Source organism: Sinocyclocheilus anshuiensis, unplaced genomic scaffold (assembly GCF_001515605.1).
Source record: "Sinocyclocheilus anshuiensis isolate Anshui unplaced genomic scaffold, SAMN03320099.WGS_v1.1 scaffold1473, whole genome shotgun sequence".
In the NCBI taxonomy this organism is placed as follows: domain Eukaryota; kingdom Metazoa; phylum Chordata; class Actinopteri; order Cypriniformes; family Cyprinidae; genus Sinocyclocheilus; species Sinocyclocheilus anshuiensis.
This window is the reverse complement of record NW_015548335.1, coordinates 114,357-132,087: the sequence shown is the minus strand read 5'-3', so window position 1 is coordinate 132,087 and position 17,731 is coordinate 114,357. Positions and strand designations below refer to the sequence as shown.

At 38.4% G+C, this 17,731-nt stretch overlaps 1 protein-coding gene and 1 long non-coding RNA gene across 3 annotated transcripts in view; one reads left to right on the top strand and one right to left on the bottom strand.

Moving 5' to 3' along the window:
* Positions 1-1,765, bottom strand: part of LOC107656518 (uncharacterized) — an 85,156-nt gene extending 83,391 nt beyond the window's left edge. Inside the window, exon 1 of the long non-coding RNA XR_001630580.1 lies at positions 1,720-1,765. This is a non-coding gene — a long non-coding RNA (uncharacterized LOC107656518). The remainder of the gene's footprint in view (positions 1-1,719) is intronic.
* Positions 1,766-4,632: 2,867 nt separating this feature from the next.
* On the top strand, positions 4,633-16,830 carry igfbp5b (insulin-like growth factor binding protein 5b). 2 transcript variants are annotated; one of them, XM_016444405.1, is made up of 4 exons: positions 4,633-5,310; positions 13,927-14,051; positions 14,146-14,265; positions 15,823-16,830. In XM_016444405.1, exons 1-4 carry the CDS (start codon positions 4,983-4,985, stop codon positions 15,955-15,957), a joined length of 708 nt encoding a protein of 235 aa, XP_016299891.1. In that variant the 5' UTR covers positions 4,633-4,982; the 3' UTR covers positions 15,958-16,830. The 2 variants fall into 2 exon arrangements, with proteins under 2 accessions (XP_016299891.1, XP_016299890.1); XM_016444404.1 differs by having other exon boundaries at positions 13,840-14,051.
* The last annotated feature ends 901 nt before the right edge of the window (positions 16,831-17,731 follow it).

Sequence of the window (17,731 nt, the reverse complement as noted above, 5' to 3'; positions counted from 1 at the left end):
TCGGAACATGCTTCACAACTCCTTGTTCAAGCTCTTGTTCTGTCCAGGCTGGACTATTGCAATGCTCTCTTGGCAGGTCTTCCCACCAGTTCTATAAAACCTTTACAATTAATCCAGAACGCGGCAGCAAGATTAATTTTTAATGAGCCAAAAAGAACGCACGTCACACCTCTGTTCATCAATTTGCCCTGGCTACCAATAGCTGCTCGCATAAAATTCAAAGCATTAATGTTTGCCCACAAAACCACCACTGGCTCTGCGCCCCTTTACCTAAATCTATTACTTCAGACTTATGTGCCCTCTAGAAGCTTGCGTTCTGCAAGTGAACGTCGCTTTATTGTGCCATCTCAAAGAGGCACAAAATCACTTTCACGGACTTTTAAATTAAATGTTCCCTCCTGGTGGAATGACCTGCCCAACTCAATCTGAGTAGCTGAGTCCTTACCCATCTTCAAGAATCAGCTAAAACACATCTCTTCCATCTTTTTTTTTTTTTTACCCTCTAAGTCTAGCACTCTCTATTCTAATTCTATTTATATATTAAAAAAATTTAAAAAAAAACTAACACTAGCTTTTCTAATCTTTTTGCATTCTATCTGTTTTCTTTTTATTTATTATACAATTATCAAAAGCAAAAAAGGCCTCTAACACTAGCTTGCTCTTTTCTTTTTCTATTCTATGTTTTCCTTTTTATTTATTATATTATAAAAAAAGCTTGCTACGTGTACTGCGTTCCAAACACACACACACACACACACACACACACACACACACACACACACACAAACAACACTATTGTACAATCTCACAGCCACATATTAACATATGTGTATGTTAATGCTTGAAATCATTAGTTTGTGTAAACAGCGCAACGCCCACAAGGCTGACTGAATGAAAGACAGATGGAGACATTACATGACGAGAGACATTAATTTACCAATGAAGGCATTTTTCAGACATGATGGAGAGCGAGAAATTCCTACACTGATGTTCACAGACCACATCCTACTCATAATATTTGTACATAGACACCTTTCTTCCTCTGACAGCATTTTTCCATCGATTTTTCACCATGTGGGCGACTGCTTTCGCAAACTGAGAAACATTTTCAAGCATTGTAAATATTCAAAGAACCGGACAACACAATTAAAATGCGACTGAGATGGCATAACATGCTACTTTTGCCATCACTGACAGAACATTGGAAAAGTTCTTGACATTACAGATTACTATGACACAAATGCGAACAAACAGCAAAACATATATTAAGAACCCATTAAGCAAAAATAGTATCATTGTTATGGATTTCCACTTAGAAGTAAGGCAGAAGCATACTTTACCAAGTACACAAACACTTAACCGTCAGTACTCTAGGGGGTGATAAAGTTCATCTGTGTCATTCAAGCCCATGTGTTTTTTTTTATTCAGGTCGCTAGAAATAAAACACGTCCACATTAACTAACTTGCGCAACAAGATACTTATCAAGTACTGTACAAGCACTTAAACTTTATTAGATATAACTTATTTACACAATGGCAGGAATTAAAACATCAAAATTAGAAATTGCTTATTGAGGGATTGAGAGTTTGCATAAATTGAAGTGCATTTTGGCATTTTGAAACATTGTCATAAACTTAACAAACATGATCAAATGTTTTAGAGTGCAACAACCCAATTAAGAGCACAAAACATCCCAGCAAACCATCACTCATACTCACAGATGTTTGTGCTGGTGCTTTCCCTCCAAAATGTTGTCACTTCCTGGAGGATGATGTCATTAGGGAAGTGGCTGTTGTTAGTTAAAAGAATTTTGGATGTCCAGCTTTCAACTGAGTTTTGAAAATGCTTTATTTGGTTTCCTCACTTATGACACATCTTTTCATGAGGAATATTATTTAATTAATCTGTTACTTCTATCAACTAAATTAAGTATACATAAATATAAATATGGCGGAAATAAACCTTTTAATTTTAAAGACAGAAGTTCAAAAATACCTAAAAAAAATAAGTTTGAAAATAAATGTGTTAATATTTGTAAACCTTTTAATGTTTTTGTTCAACTGTATTTCTGTTATATTTATTTATTTATTTGTATTTTTTTAAATAATAAAATAAATAAGAAAACAGTATTTAAACATCTTGATTAGAGAAAGAAAAACACTTTCTTAATATCAATAAAAGAAATAAGATAAATATGAAATTAAATCATGTAGTGAAATTATATAATTTGTTGTGACATTGTGATAACATAATAAAAAATATAATTTATTTCCAATATCTTTATCATATTATTTTTTTTATAATATTACAAAATGTAATAAAATCATATAAATAATATTTAATCATATTTAATAATAATAATTTAATATTATATAAATAACAATTTATAACATATTTTTTTTAACATTTAACATTAAAACGGTGCACAAGAAAAAATTAACTGCCTAACATTAATTAATATCAACAAACAATTTAAAAAAATGTTTAAAAAATCTCCACATGGTACTCTGGTTAGTAGTGTTCACACCAGTAATTTGCGACCGTTTACCTCCTCATTAGCAAGCGGATAACAGTTCCAGCTCGTTTCCAGTAACTTGCACTCTGCATCCATTAAGTTTGTTTTATATCCAGGGATAAATATGCTGTGAGTGAACTGGGGCAATTTGATAGCTTATACGACTGGAAAACAGTCCCAGTTCAGGTCCAGAATGGTAGATCATAGATGACTCATGAAGAAATTCCGCAACAAATATGAAAACAGGCATAATTCAATGAACAGTAAAACATCTTTGCAAGCTTTCTGGACACCAGTGCCAGGAAGACAGGCGCTGTGGAGCTGTTAGTGTAAAGATGACATCAATCAGACAAGTCAGGCTTACTTTAATGAAATCTAAACATCACAAAGACATATATTAAGCAGTAAAGTTTTCAAAAACATGCATACAGAGGCAACAGGGCCCTAAACTTCATGTATCAAAACAGCATGTACATTCTTGACGACTGATGTCTGTCTCTTTGACTCCTGAGTGTGAGATGTGTACAGCAGCACTGTGTAAATCTCTGGTAATGAAACGTTCAGCATCTGAGGGCCAACATTCGTTCCAAGGTGAGCCTCTTACCATTGCTAACAGCTCCTTCTAGTGGTCAAAATCTCAGAGGTGAGCTAAATCCAGCAGCAAGACCCACACAGACACTCGGGCTTGTACTGTACAGCTGGGTAAATCAAGAGACAGCACGTATGATAAGCACAGAACAATCAAAAGAAATGAAATACGGTGTGCAGTTCTTCAAACTTGCTATCACACATCTGACAAAACAATTTCAAAGCAAAACAGAGCAACCCATTGATGAACTTTACATATGGGACATGTGCACATGCCATTTTGGAGCACTCTATAAGGCAAATCAGGGACATGTAAACAGCAGAGGGCCACTTGGACACCGAGCGAACGGTATGATTAAACAATCGTGGCTGTTAAATCTAAATTGTGGTTTCAGCAGTTCAAAGTTCAGAACAGGTGGGTGTAGATTGCCTATTCTTAAACTACCACCAAGACCTGCATGATAGAAAAGAGATTTTAAGCATTTACCACAGTATTCACCACACACCTCAGCTGGTTTTAATTGTGTGCTGGAGTGATACGGACTTCACGGATGCCATCAGTAGCTGTTGCTGCATATGTTGCTCAGACATTTCTATAGGGGTTTTGTAACAAGGGTTGAGCTGTAACACCATCAGTTTAACCATTTAGAAATAATTTACATCACTAGATGATTGACACCCTTATGAGAAGACAGAAATACATGATCACATCTGACTTTGTGATCATGTTATTGGAGAATACATGACAGAAGTGGTATTATCCGAATCAGCAGCTTCTCCTGTTTAATTTGATATATAGCATCCAGTTGTGACACATTCAAAACTAACCAAAACTATTGTTTTCTGTTTCTTTTTGCTGGAAATGTGTCCCACATGTTCGCAGTTTTTAATTAAAATGCTTGAAAGCATAATCATTATTTTGAACAAGTAAATGTGATTATCCATGTTTTCTATTAGTGCTACCGGTAGGTTGTATCAGCAGCACACTAATTTGAACGGTTTCTGGATAAGTAGTAGATTTCAAAACTACTTTAATTTGCAGAAGACAAACATGGGAATATTATGTGAACGTCTGAGACACGCAGAGCAAAACAAGACAGAGTTACCGACGTTAAAACAAAACACTCCCCATTCTCCCTTACTCATACATGTTCTCTGCGCGCACTAATACACGGGTGGTGCCTATCAGCAGAGCGATTCTAATCGTGCTCTTTTGTGTGTATTCTCTATGTATGTGAGCAAGCGTCCTTATCATGTCACATCCATGTTGCGTCTTGAATCTGCTGGAAAGCCGCTGAGCTTCGTGCACGAATCTGACGCTATATACTACCGGCCACAAAGTGCACGGAAGATCTCATTTGCTCTGCGCTCTTGGCATCACTGCGTAAAGGACTGATCCTATTGCCGGGGGGAGGCGCTGGCGCTGCGCCCCGATCTGGCAAGTGCGCCTCCCTTCACCGCTGTTTGGCTTATTCATAGTTAGGGGTTTGGGTTTGGCTGTTTTTAAAAAGGCAAGCACTGCTGTGAGGTTGATCAGTCTGCTCTGAAAACTACAGAGGGGAAAGTGTTTTGGAATCGGAAAGTCCAGAATTTCAGTGCGCAACCAATTGCGCACAAACTGGACTATTGGAGAATACCCAAGTGAATCATTTTTTATATTAATATATTTATATGAAAAATCCACCGGATTCTTCTTCATCATCTATTTTTCATCAAAGACTGTCTCTATTTTCTCATTTTTAAGACACCCCAAACTGTGCTTTCACTTTGCATGCGGAGTTTTCACTCGAATCTGAGCCAAACGTTCATGCGTTCTCATATCTAGTTCATGCTCTCTTTTTTCTTTTAAACCGGACCTCATTCACTTTGAAACGAAGCATGGCTCTTCTTGTGCTGGGTACATTTCTCACGGCGTTGTCCATCAGCGGAGGCTCTTACGTGCCGTGCGAGCCGTGCGACCAGAAGGCGCTCTCCATGTGTCCTCCGGTCCCGGTGGGCTGTCAGCTGGTGAAGGAGCCCGGCTGCGGCTGCTGCTTGACTTGCGCTCTGGCGGAGGGGCAAGCGTGCGGGGTGTACACCGGTACATGCACGCACGGACTGCGCTGCCTGCCGCGCAACGGCGAGGAGAAGCCGCTTCACGCCCTGCTGCACGGCAGGGGAGTGTGCACGAACGAGAAGGGATACAAACCACCGCATCCACCCATTGGTAAGTTGACTGGAAAGCAGTGCGCCTTTGTTGCACGGAAGCATTGTTGCGTTGAGATCGTGTATCTGGTGGGAACGTTGTGGCTTGCGCTGATCCAGTTTTATGGCGTGCGGATGTTTCTGCATGGGCTTTTCTGTGTTGTGGCTGGGCTGCGCTGCTCAGTGCTGTTTTCCATCATATCCAAGCGCTGTAGATTACTAGGATTAGTGAAGCCTGTTTATGTTTCATCCAAAGCCAATTATTAACAAAACGGTTTCCATCTTCACGCTGCAAAGGCACTTATACAAAAAGTACCGTGGTGGTACCGCGTTTTCTGGAAATGTTCCATGGTATTTTTGGACGCACCTAAGAGTATGATGTAAATGCCATTCCAGTACCATTGTATCATCATCAGATACGTTAAAATTTGAGCATTATTAAAAGAGTATAGAATAGTTGTATTTTAGTCAAAATCAAGTGGCGTTTTTTGGCATGGTGTCATTGGGACTACCATTGTATTTTGGACATATATCATGGTACTACCATGTTTTTTGCCATTTACCATAGTAGTATCATAGTATTGTTTTTGGACGCTCCCAGATAATGCCATCACTGTGCCAAGTCACTGCCACTGTACTTTTTTTAAGGGATATATCAATGTACCATGGTACTGCCATCTGATACCATCTCTGTATCATTTTTGTACTTAAGCTGCATCTAAAGTATCATATAATGCATTTACATAGAAATTATGTGCAGTGAAATGTATGAAAGTTGTGAATAAAAATATTAACCTATTAATATATGCTCTATAAAGGCAAAGTTTCATTGCATTTCATTGGCACAGAAGCAAAGCAGCATCAGATTCAGCAGAACTGCATAATTTAGTATGCTTCTCAGAACTGAGTAAAGACGCCTCTAGATGCATAACTCCATACAGTCTTGCCTTGTGTTTAGTTATGGTTTGATTTGGCAATGGCATTTGTTTGGTGCTCTATTGACGTTAGGGACTCCTCCATTGTTACGATCACACCTCTCATCATTGTACGGTGTACCCACGCCTCATGATATTCTTGATTGAGATTCTAGTTGCTCTGAATTTAGGTCTAAGTCTGTGGGTGGTGTTAAGGGTCGGATTACAGTTCGAAGATTAAATCTGAGGGGAGGAGGGTAGGCACGGTGTCTCTACAAGCCAACCTATGTGCAAAAATCACACGTTTACGAAGAGTAGTCGTGCACGGCACGCATATTTATTTACATTTACGCATTTGCCAGATGCTTTTATTCAGTGCACTAAATTCATGCTTTCCTTTGGATTCGAACCACTAACCTTGGCATTGTTAGTGCAGTGCCCTACCAGCTGAGCTACATGAACAAAAATAGTACATTGGGTTACAGAACTATATCTTTTAGACTTCAGCAATGCTTTATCCAACAAGACCGCACATATCCTTAAAACAGATGAGGTTTAATTCAGTCGTGGGCTTTCACCACGACCGTTTGTACACAAATACAACCCCCTCACACACACAGGTGCACATCAGAAACCTGTTTGTCTCTATCTGAAGTCCTCTGATGAGTGCGGTTGCTGGTTTACCCCTTCTGTGATTGCAGTGGGCACACAGTTGAGCCCTTGTGATTCAGCAGAATGTCTGTGGAGCCGATCTATCAAGAGCTGTTCGTCAAGCATGGTGATGAATTTAGAGGGACGCTTCTAGCCTCCCATGGTATTCGGTTTCAGCCTGGTTTTACAAGCTGGGCAGGACAGACAGAGAGGGAGAGAGAGAGTGATAAAGAGAGAGAGAGAGGAAAAAGAGAGAGAGAGGTCAAGCGTCCTTGCCCGCATTAGGATTCAGAGCCTTTTGGCCCTGAGATCCATTTTTATTCCCCCAGTATGCCTTAGTTTCACAGTTGTGCAAACATAAAATTGAAATACAAGTTTAAAATGGAATCATTTCTCACTCACGTGAATAGTGTCATACCTTCATGGTCTTGAATGCTGGCGCTCACGGTTTAAAGATTCAGTGTTCAGAGCCAAGTACAATAGGCGATGCCAGATCGTCATTTAGCTCCAGGATTGGCAAATACTGCAAATTTGCCAACGATCACAAGGGAGACTTTCTGTTCGGACATGCCATGTGGAACTTGGATGCAGTTGCCAACAGATATGACTACAGGCATCTTGCCCAAAAGAACTGTATGCTGCGTTCGCAACGATTGCAGGTCTGAATCTAAGAGCTTGCAAGTAAACAAACGAAAAGAAATGGTACGAAAGCAATTGGCTGTTGTATTCGGTTACTTCGGTATCGCTGATTTATGCACTTTATTTACTCACTAGAGATGTAGCCATAACTAAACAACGATTACAAGGGAATGGAATTCTGTTGCCTGTCTGTCATCTCATTTTTATATTGCGCCACAGGCCAAACTCACAGAAATATATACTTGCTTGCAACATCAGACTGACACTGAAAGATATATGGCTCGCTTCACTGAATAGCACCTGAATAGATCTCTTGCACTTTTTGAAAGTAATGCCCAGCTTTTTTAAATCTACATTACAGAATACTTTCTCCTCTTTTTTAACCATAATGCCAATAGTGCTCGTATATCAAGTGCCCAGTCATCCTTTCAGAGGTAGGCAAGTAGGGAACCTATTTGGCACTCTTAAATTACTTCTTCCAGTAAAGTTTAACAGCAATCTGTCCAGCGTGTATTTGTCATTGGCACCTGGAAAGCTAGCGAGTGAGTAACAGCTGTGAAGAAAATCAGCTCGCACAGTAGTCTCGTCTCTGTCAGAAACGTGATTCCTGGGCAGCGACATCCTCACGCTGGGCCCTGCTTAAATAGGAACACATGTCAGGCTGACCAAAACAGCGAATGGACAAAAACAATCTATTTAATCTATGGTTTTACTGTTCACGTTTAGAAAATGTAAGCAGACAGCAGGGCTGGTTGAGCAGAAGACGCCAACCTGTTAAAACCTCCTGTCATGTGCTTCGGGGCGGTGGAGGGGGAGCCGCAGTGTCACGTTTCTTCAGGGAAGGAGAACAAAAGGTGCCTAATTTCTTGCCTGCAGCACAGGTTCAGATGTGGTTCCAAAGCGCTGCCTCAAATTTTGCGCCATGCAGGATTCTCGGGAGGATAGATAAGATAGGCAGCACAAGACAAAATCATTAGTTCTGTTACAGTTGTCACATTTAGTTGTTGAGGATCATGGAAAAGGCGGTGTGGTGACTGAATTTGGCCTGCTTAGGGTAGCTGATTCATTCGAAAACGACTGGTAACGCTCATTGTCTGAGCCACACACACGTTGTGTGCATAACAAGTCTACTTCCTATTGCACTAAAAGTGGGCGAAATGACCAAAATCGTATCTTATGAGTAACTTTATAATCACGCTAATACAGTAATTGCAATATACTGTAGTTATTTTTGCTGTAAATTTAATTAAATAAGTGATTTACATGTTACAATCATGCTGTAACACATAATTTTGGATAACCTAGTGAATTAAGTGCAAATAAAAGTTACTTTTGATTTTCTCTTCTTTTTTTGTTAGACGCAAACAAAATGACTATTGTCACAACAAATAACACTCAAAATATGTACTATTTAGTGCTGTCAAACAATTAATCTTGATTAATCGCATCCAAAATAAAAGTTTTTTGTTTACATAATATATGAGTGTGTACTGTGTATATTTATGTATATATAAATACAAACACATCCATGTATATATTTAAGAAAAATATGCTATGTTTATTTATTCAATATATTTATATATAATATAAAATATAATCATATAAATGTATATACATGTAAATATTTTCATGTATTTATGTATATATATATATATACATAGTAAATAAACACAGTACACATACATATAGTATGCAAACAAAAACTTTTATTTTGGATGTGATTAATCGCGATTAATCGTTTGACAGCACTAGTATTATTACTTATTAGACATACAAAACAAGTAGTTATGACTCTAAATTCTGAGCCGCAGTTGAAGCCTAAAAAGGTTTGCATATGAAATCATCATGCCGTAATATCTATTTTTAGATAATCTAACAAGTTAAGTGCAAATAAAAAAATATTTCTGATCTCATTTGACTCTTTTTTTTTTTGTTTAGTTTTTTGTAACTTGATAGACGCAAACATAATGAATATTCATAATAAATCATAAAAATCGCATCAAATAACACTCAAAATCTTACTTGACATAAAAACAGCAGTTACGACGCTAAATTCTGAGCCGCAACGTAAACTCAACTAAACAAGCAAAAATTTCTTCACATTACATTCCTTTATATAAAAAGTATTCGTATTTTCACATTACTGCTTGTTTTTCTTCTTCTCATGTGTCAATAATGTAAAGCAGTCCTGCCCACTGATAGCGATGCAAATATATCTACCATGGTTTAACTCGTACATCTCGGGTTGGCACAGTTTTACCATTATATCGCCCAGCTGTAACTCCTATAGTTTAAAATCTTCAATATATCCCGTCCTTCATTTTGGAAATTCCTAATAATGTTTCAAATTAGGATTTTATTCACTTTCCCTTCATAAATAATTACAAACCACCTACAAATTATTATATACAATCTTAATAGTAATTATAAAGATTGATGTGGTTTGGATGGCTAAAATTTGCTTGGAAAAAACTATAAGATCTTGCCTAGTTTAAAAGTTTAGAAGAGGAAAAATTGTAGCTAGATCTTCTTGGTGGAAAGATGCCTTGAGCTTACAGACAGTATCGCTCTCTTGCCATTGTCTGAGCTAATTGAAATCAGCAACTGGGAGTGATCCATTGATGTCCTGAAGAGCACCTCCTGAGTTCATGTTTCGGAGTGTTGATGACATGAGACACGGTCAGCCGATGAAGAGGTGCGCACATGTGCTTTCAGCCTGAAGGGCATCGACAGGTGTCATCACTTTGCATTGTCCTGAATTAGAGGGGACTTGTTTGAATAGTAAGTTGTATGATGGCTTTCTTGGTCGTAACCGATAGTGTATTGCAACATGGAAACTTTTATCCCAAATCAGCCAGGTCTTGCTCTTAATGTTGCTTTGTAGTTTGCGATTACCCCGGTTTTAACTAGCATTAGTGCTCGGTTGGATTTGTGATGTTTTTTTTTTATTAGTTTGTGGCATGCTTCTCTGCTACAGAGGCCCAAACATGTTGTGGACACGGTCCAGGCTTTAAATATTTAGCAGTGGAATCTTACCAGGGATGCCATGGTCGGTCTGTGACAATGAATGCAAGACAAAGCAGAACGGCCTGCTTCAAGAACGACTTTCAAAGGCAAGCTAGTCTGAATATTTAACAATAGCAAGACCTAATTCCATCCATGCATGCTAATAAGACACTAAAACACGTGGTTTGAGGGCCTTAATAGCATTTCTCGGCTTGTTTTTAAGCTTGTTCTTAAGAAAAGAATCGGACAAGGTGACAACGCAACTCAAAAGGAGATCTGCTTTCATCATTAGTCCCCAAGCTGTAAGAAACCGTGGATATTCATGAAGTATAATTGCCCAGCACATGTGTAAATTATTAAACAGAGCCCTATCAGATGCATCTCCTTTGGCCAACCTCGGGTCCCTTTATCTTAATGAAAAGTTTTGCAAGACCAAGAGGAGAGACACCAATACCTCTTCTGCATTCTTTCCAAAGCTCATTTGAATAGACAGGCTACATGTGATATGTCTGGTTTGGCCGGGCTCCAGGTTCTTGGCTGTGTGTCAGATGTTAAACACAGACCCGCTAAACCTTTACAAGCTGGGGACCACGAGCATGGAAAAAGTGATTTTGGTCCTCACTTCGAAAAGCCTACAACAGAAAACACGAACTTAGTGGTTTGTAAACTATAGGCATTGTTGATTTCACAAACACGGTGCGTTTGTGCCACGCACGACGAGGAAAAATCATGAAAAAAGCCATGAGGAATTGTGCCAACCCAGTCGTCCTGTGCCCTCCCATTTGAAGTGTACATTTCCAAGCCATGTAAATCTCCCTCAAGGCGAACGTCCCTACGACATTTCCATGAGGCGATCTCAGATTAGGTGGCTTCAGGAGCCCAAACCTGTGGGGAAATCTGTACAGAAATTTCAGTCTGACAAGTCATGAGTTGCGGGATTGAAAAGAGACAGCACCATGCTCTGATTGTAACTTCAGAAGCCAGGAAATCAATTCCTGTAATGACCAGGCACCCGCCCCATGCGTCTCCAGGTCAGACAGACTCTTTCACCACCGGGCCGCTCCAGAACACCCTGCCCCAATCCGCAGCAATGTGAAGCACTGGAGCTCAGGGGGACTGTGAGGGCAGTTATCTCAATCATTTCTGCTGGCTGCCTCAGCTGTCTGATAATGCCCTCTTGGCTGTATGCACAAAAATACTTGGCAACCCAACAGCATCAATGTTCAGGCCTGACTCTGTATGTCCATTTCCATTCTGTCTGATTCTCAAATGAAGCCACTCTAAGATGCAGTAGCATTAAATAATATACTATCTATCAATTTAATAATTTAATATCAGTCTATTTAGTATAATAATCACATTATGCTGTGCCGATCCCTTACCCAAGTAATTACAAATTAAATACTTTCCAAATGCATGAACAATTTGCCAAGTAATATTGCTTATTTGCATAATAAATAGCATGAACTGTTTATGGCTGCCAAGCAGTGCTATTTTAGTGTTATATATTCCTTTTTATTTAAACTTTGAATTTAAAAGGTCATTTTTATTATATTTCTTTTTTCTTAAGTTTTTAGACATTTTTATTTTAGTTTTAGTTATGTTAGAACATCAAGTTAGCTAAGTAAAAACAAGAAAAGTTTCCTTGGCAACTGCTTAAAATAAGTTTACTTTTTTCTGTTGAATTTTTATTTTATTTCAAATAACAAAAGTGGTTATGGTTTTAGTTTTAGTTAACTATAATAATTCGGTTGCCATGCAACCTGGTGCATTAATATACAAAGTGCAAAAACAGGTGTGCATTTGACAGCGTTTCACAATTGTTTCACAATTATGTCCCAATTTAGAATATGTATATAAATGGATTTAATGTATAATGAATTTCATGCAAGCATTAGATCTGAAAGGAAACAATATTATATTTAACTTTATTTGTTTATGCAATAAACCACAATCCTAAACAAATGCAATAACTCCTATTAAAATGCCATTTTGTATTGCAAATTTGATAATTTATCAGATGATTTTTGTTGGTTTGGATGGCTAAATGTCAATGCAATTATATATCCTGACTTTGTATGCTTCGTGTTAATGACCTGTTAATCTCCTCCGGATGTACTATGTTTGGCTTCTCTCTGCATGGTTCAAGTGTTCAGTTTTATGAAGCTCGGCTTTGTCCAACAGTATTTGACTTCAGTGGAAGGACAGTTTATAAGTAGAGGCATGTATCCTGTGGAGTTTTACTATCAAACTATATGTGCTTGAATTACTTGTTCTGTAATATCTCCACATTTTCCCCGGACACATGTCGACAGTTATTACCCACCTAGCCTTAGATTCCTGCAGAAGAACATTGTGGTTGTCATGGTGTTATGGTTATTGAGACTTCAAAGTTCTTCAAGTGTGTCTCTGAGCTGTTAAGGATCCTTTGAAAAGCCGTTTCTGTTCTCACTCTTAAATCCTGTAGTCATGCACATTCTCTACAATTAAACTAACAGAATTATTCAGCAGTATAAAACAGAGGTTCATTCAACGTTTAGGTTGTACACCTAAATGAATTTTGGAGAAATCCCACCAAATAGAATGAGATATTAGATTTTTAACCCAATTGGATGTTTAGTCAGGCATAGCCAAGTGTTTCAACCTGGGATAGGTTGGGTTGGGGGTGGTCATCAGCTGTTGATCCTGCCACCACCCTCTGTAAACAAATGCATAGGAAACATTTGGTGGAAATAGAGTTGCTTTCATGTTTACGCTCTGGAAACTCATTAGCAACTAGGATGTGTAAATATCTTAAAGCCTTTGGGGAGGTTTTTATAAGAGATTTCCAAGGTTTTTATAAGTTAAATTTAATTTTGAATTGTTGAAGTCAGATGTAGGACACTGAGATCATTACTGGTGTTTGCTAAGGCAAATTACCATTGTGTTATTGTGCTAATGCATTCAGTTTTGACTGGCGTGCAACTGCAAACAACCTAAAATACACCGTTTCACAATGGTCAACCAGTCATCGTCTAACAACCGACTTCAATACGCATCACTTTGTTTGTTGTTAGGATGACAAAAAGATTTAAAAGTTACATTTTAAGGCTGGTCTGCCTCAGCCAATCAAATTCATACGTCGTTGGTATTGTATGAATGATACCTCAAATTGTGTGGCTTATTGAGGTGTGCTAATGCATTCGGTTTTTGCCTGGTGGAGGGAAAAATCTCATACATTAACACCATAATAACAACATGGCAACCACTTTAACATCATGCTGATGATTTTGCACTGGCACTCACATTTCCATGCAGTAAAAATCTAGTTAATGCTTATTATTTGATTCTCTTTGTCTTAGATCGCGAATCAATAGAGCATGATGATACAGTGAAGCCAGACACGACTGAAGACCAGATTCCTAAAATTCCCCTTTACCCCAAACCAGACGTAATCAACAGCAAGAAGCATGCTGCCGTGCGCAAGGACAAGAAGAAACAACAGGAGAAGCATCGGTCACTGGGGTCGATGGACTACTCCCCCCTTCCCATCGACAAGCATGAGCCTGAATTTGTAAGTTGTGTGACGCAGCAGCTGCAGTAAAATGATAGCTAGGCATTAAATGCTGAGGTGATGATGCAACTCACCATGTGTTCGTCTGACACAGGGTCCCTGCAGAAGGAAGCTGGATGGAGTCATTCAAAGTATGAAAGACACCTCCCGCGTCATGGCTCTTTCCCTCTACCTGCCTAACTGTGACAGGAAGGGCTTCTTCAAGCGCAAACAGGTAAGACGCTTGTTACTTTTATGGTATAATTTTAACATTGACATCTAATATGATTAACTTTTTTATCGTTGATTAACACTGTCGGTCGATGTTAACTCATGAAAATAGCTGCGCAAACAGAACCGTTGCGCAACACACAATGGTTTTCCTTTGGTGAATGAATCTGCATTTATGATTGCCGAGTGATTCAGTAACTCACTCGCTTTTTGAACAAATCGGTTCAGTCAGTGATTCGAATGACTCACTTAAAAAGACCACCGCTGTCGCCGCCTATTGGTGTATCGATGTAGTATGCAAATAGTCACTTAAAAATCCTACCACTAATACATAGATTGTCAGCCTGTCTGGAACAAACACAGCCCCAAAAAAAACAAAAAACACTGAGGACAGGAACTAACTGAAAATATTAAAAACCATGTCCAGGGAACTTAATACTTTACTAATCAAAGGTACATGTTACAACATAAAATGTATGTCATTATCTCTTATATCCCATTTGATTATTATTATTTTTATTTGGGGCTCCATGAACCCAATCCAAGTGATTGGATTATTGAACAAATTTGTAAAATTCTGACCATAAATCAGTTGAATTCTATATTTATGCACTGATTTCAACACCAGTCATCTAACATCGATTAATGAGATTGATTAGTGAGATTCACTAGCTTGCTGCCAAACATGAATTCAAGTGCAACACTTCAGTTTCAATGGTGAAAGAGTGTGAGGTAAAACATTTTAAAGGTAAAACTGAATCGTTTTGTAGATAAACATTTAATATTCAATAACTGTTTTATGACAGAAATGTTAAACGGCTAATATCCACTGATGCAAACTACTCAACTTTTTTTGTCAAATGTCGCCTTTTTAATTTCGAAAATATAGTCTCATCATTTACATGATTCATGTAATTTATAACTAACAAGACGAAACATGAACAGGGACATTTTCTGCATATTAGACATATCATATTCTAGGTCTTTTCTGTTGTTCTTTATTGCCTTAAATCCATGTGCATCCTTTAATTCTTTGATTAATCAATAAATTAAAAAGACCATTACTAACCCAATTGTTCAATACTTGGTTATAGCCTTTTTTTTTCTTTGTATTAAATTTGTATCTGTAACAATGTTTTTTAACTAGTCTACTCAAACATTTAGCTGACTAATTGAGTTTGAAGATAATACTAATCCTTAATATGTACACTGTTCAAAACTAAAATACGCCCATTATAATCAACACAGTCCTCTACATAGGAATTGCATAGGAATTGGTTACACTATATTTTAAGGTGTCAGTTACAGTGTTATTATACATTTAAGTACTGAGTGGTATTAATTAACTACATGTACTTACTATATGGTTAGGGTTAGCATTAGGGTTTGGCTTAGGGTTACTTGCATGTAATTATGCATAATTACGTGTGTAACAAGGACACCTTAAAATAAAGTGTTACCGAAATATTTTATGACAGCATACCATCCATTACTAGTTGAGGCATTTTTTTTTATTTGAGCTTGCAGTTTTATGACCCTTTGTCCCTGGTCCACCCTGCAGTGCAAGCCCTCCCGCGGCCGGAAACGAGGCATCTGCTGGTGCGTGGACAAATACGGCGTGCAGCTGCCCGGCACTGACTACAGCGGCGGTAACATCCAGTGCAAGGATTTGGAGAACAGCAACAACAACGAGTGAGAATCAACCCACCCTGATCACGAGACCTAGGGCCCACCTCCTTGTCCTGTCCGACCAGTCTACCCACCAGTCACTTTGAGATTTTGATGCAAAACGACAAAGAAACACAAAGGCTATTACAAATATGAACAATCAGACTAAAAAGAAAATGTTAAAGTGAGATAATCCACAGGAATCGTTTCGACTGAGCGCTCATCTCTATCTCACTGGACTCAGCCAATCAGAGGAGCCCCCTGCTAGAGCTGAGTCCCAGCAACAACAATAAAAAATTGCTAAAAAATATATATATACATACAATTATATATTTTTATAGAAGCTGGGGTTTGAGCACCATACTGTTTTGTTTAAAGTTAACATAAAACAAAAAAAAAAAAATACAAAAAAAAGAATATATGGCATGTTGAATATTAACAGGGCTATCTTGGTCTTTTACATCTTTTGCTGTCAAGGTATCAAAGGAGATAGCAGGAACTTTTACTATTTGAAAAAAAACGTGTTGTTTTTCAAAAGAAAAGAAAGAAAGGAAAACACATGGTAGAGATCTGCTGATACAGTCATCTCTATCTGGCTTTTTTTTTGGTCCTGTCAGAGCACTTATTCATTGGGGAACCTGCTTGGAAATGTGTAACTTCACCAAGTTCAGTGTATTTACGAGTGTGTGCTTGCGTACGCACGCGTGTGAGCAATGAAATACGGCGATAGCATTAAAAAAAAGAATGTTTTTTATTTATTTGTGGCATATCCCTCCCAAAACGTAGTGAAAACCAAGATCCCATTAGACAAATCTGTTTCAGTGGCTCTAGACTTTGTAGCTTACCTAACATGTCAACCGTGCCTATGTAAACAGACGCTGCCACGCAGAGTTACACGGGGCCCGAACGAAAAAATAAAGTCCACACAGAATCAATCAGTGCCCACGCCTAGAAAAGAAAAGGCCACTCTGGAATAGTTTCGTATCAGATATTGTGGCATCTGGGCCGAAATCGAGACAGATGCTGTAACCCTTAAACGCTCCCAGCATTTGCGTTTGAACTTTGACGGATGTTCACCGCGCAGAGCGGTAGTTTCTTTCTGTCTGTAATGTTTTGTTTTTCTTTTCTGAACAACTTTTGTTATGTGCTGTTTGCTTTGACTTCATGGAGGTAATGACAGTCCACTTATGAGCCATGTTCATCGACCATGCGGTTTCACTGAAATAGGTGCAACCTTGGTATATTACCTTTAACTCTAGATTATTGAATGTGTTTTCTTTCTTTTTTTTTGTTTTGTTATCCTTAAACAACCACAACCATCAGGTGCTCAGCAGAGGAGTGTTAGCATTATCAATTTGCATATTTCCATCTGACCTGTCACAATGACAACTTGCTCATTTGAATGCAGGTCGGACCACTTTCTAAGCTCCGCCCACTTTGACTGTTCACCAATAGGTAATAGCTCTTTTGGTCAGCACAATGACATGTTTCATTTGTATTCCTGTATTTCATCTGTGTTATTAACTGAGGTGGAAACAGAAGGTGTGTTTCACTACAGCGTCGTTCAGTGTGAGTTTCTGTGTGCGAGTCTCAGTGCCTTCCTACATGCAAATACATTTGAATGGTGACGTGAATGTTACACAATAGCCAAGGGGAACGAAACTACCTTTTTATATTGACGAAGGACCTCAGTTGCGTTCAAATACAGCATCAGATTAGATATGAAATCCGTTACACTACATTGTATGTCAAGCAGCTATCAGAAATCGCTTTCTGCGCCGAGGCTAAGATAGGGAGAGACC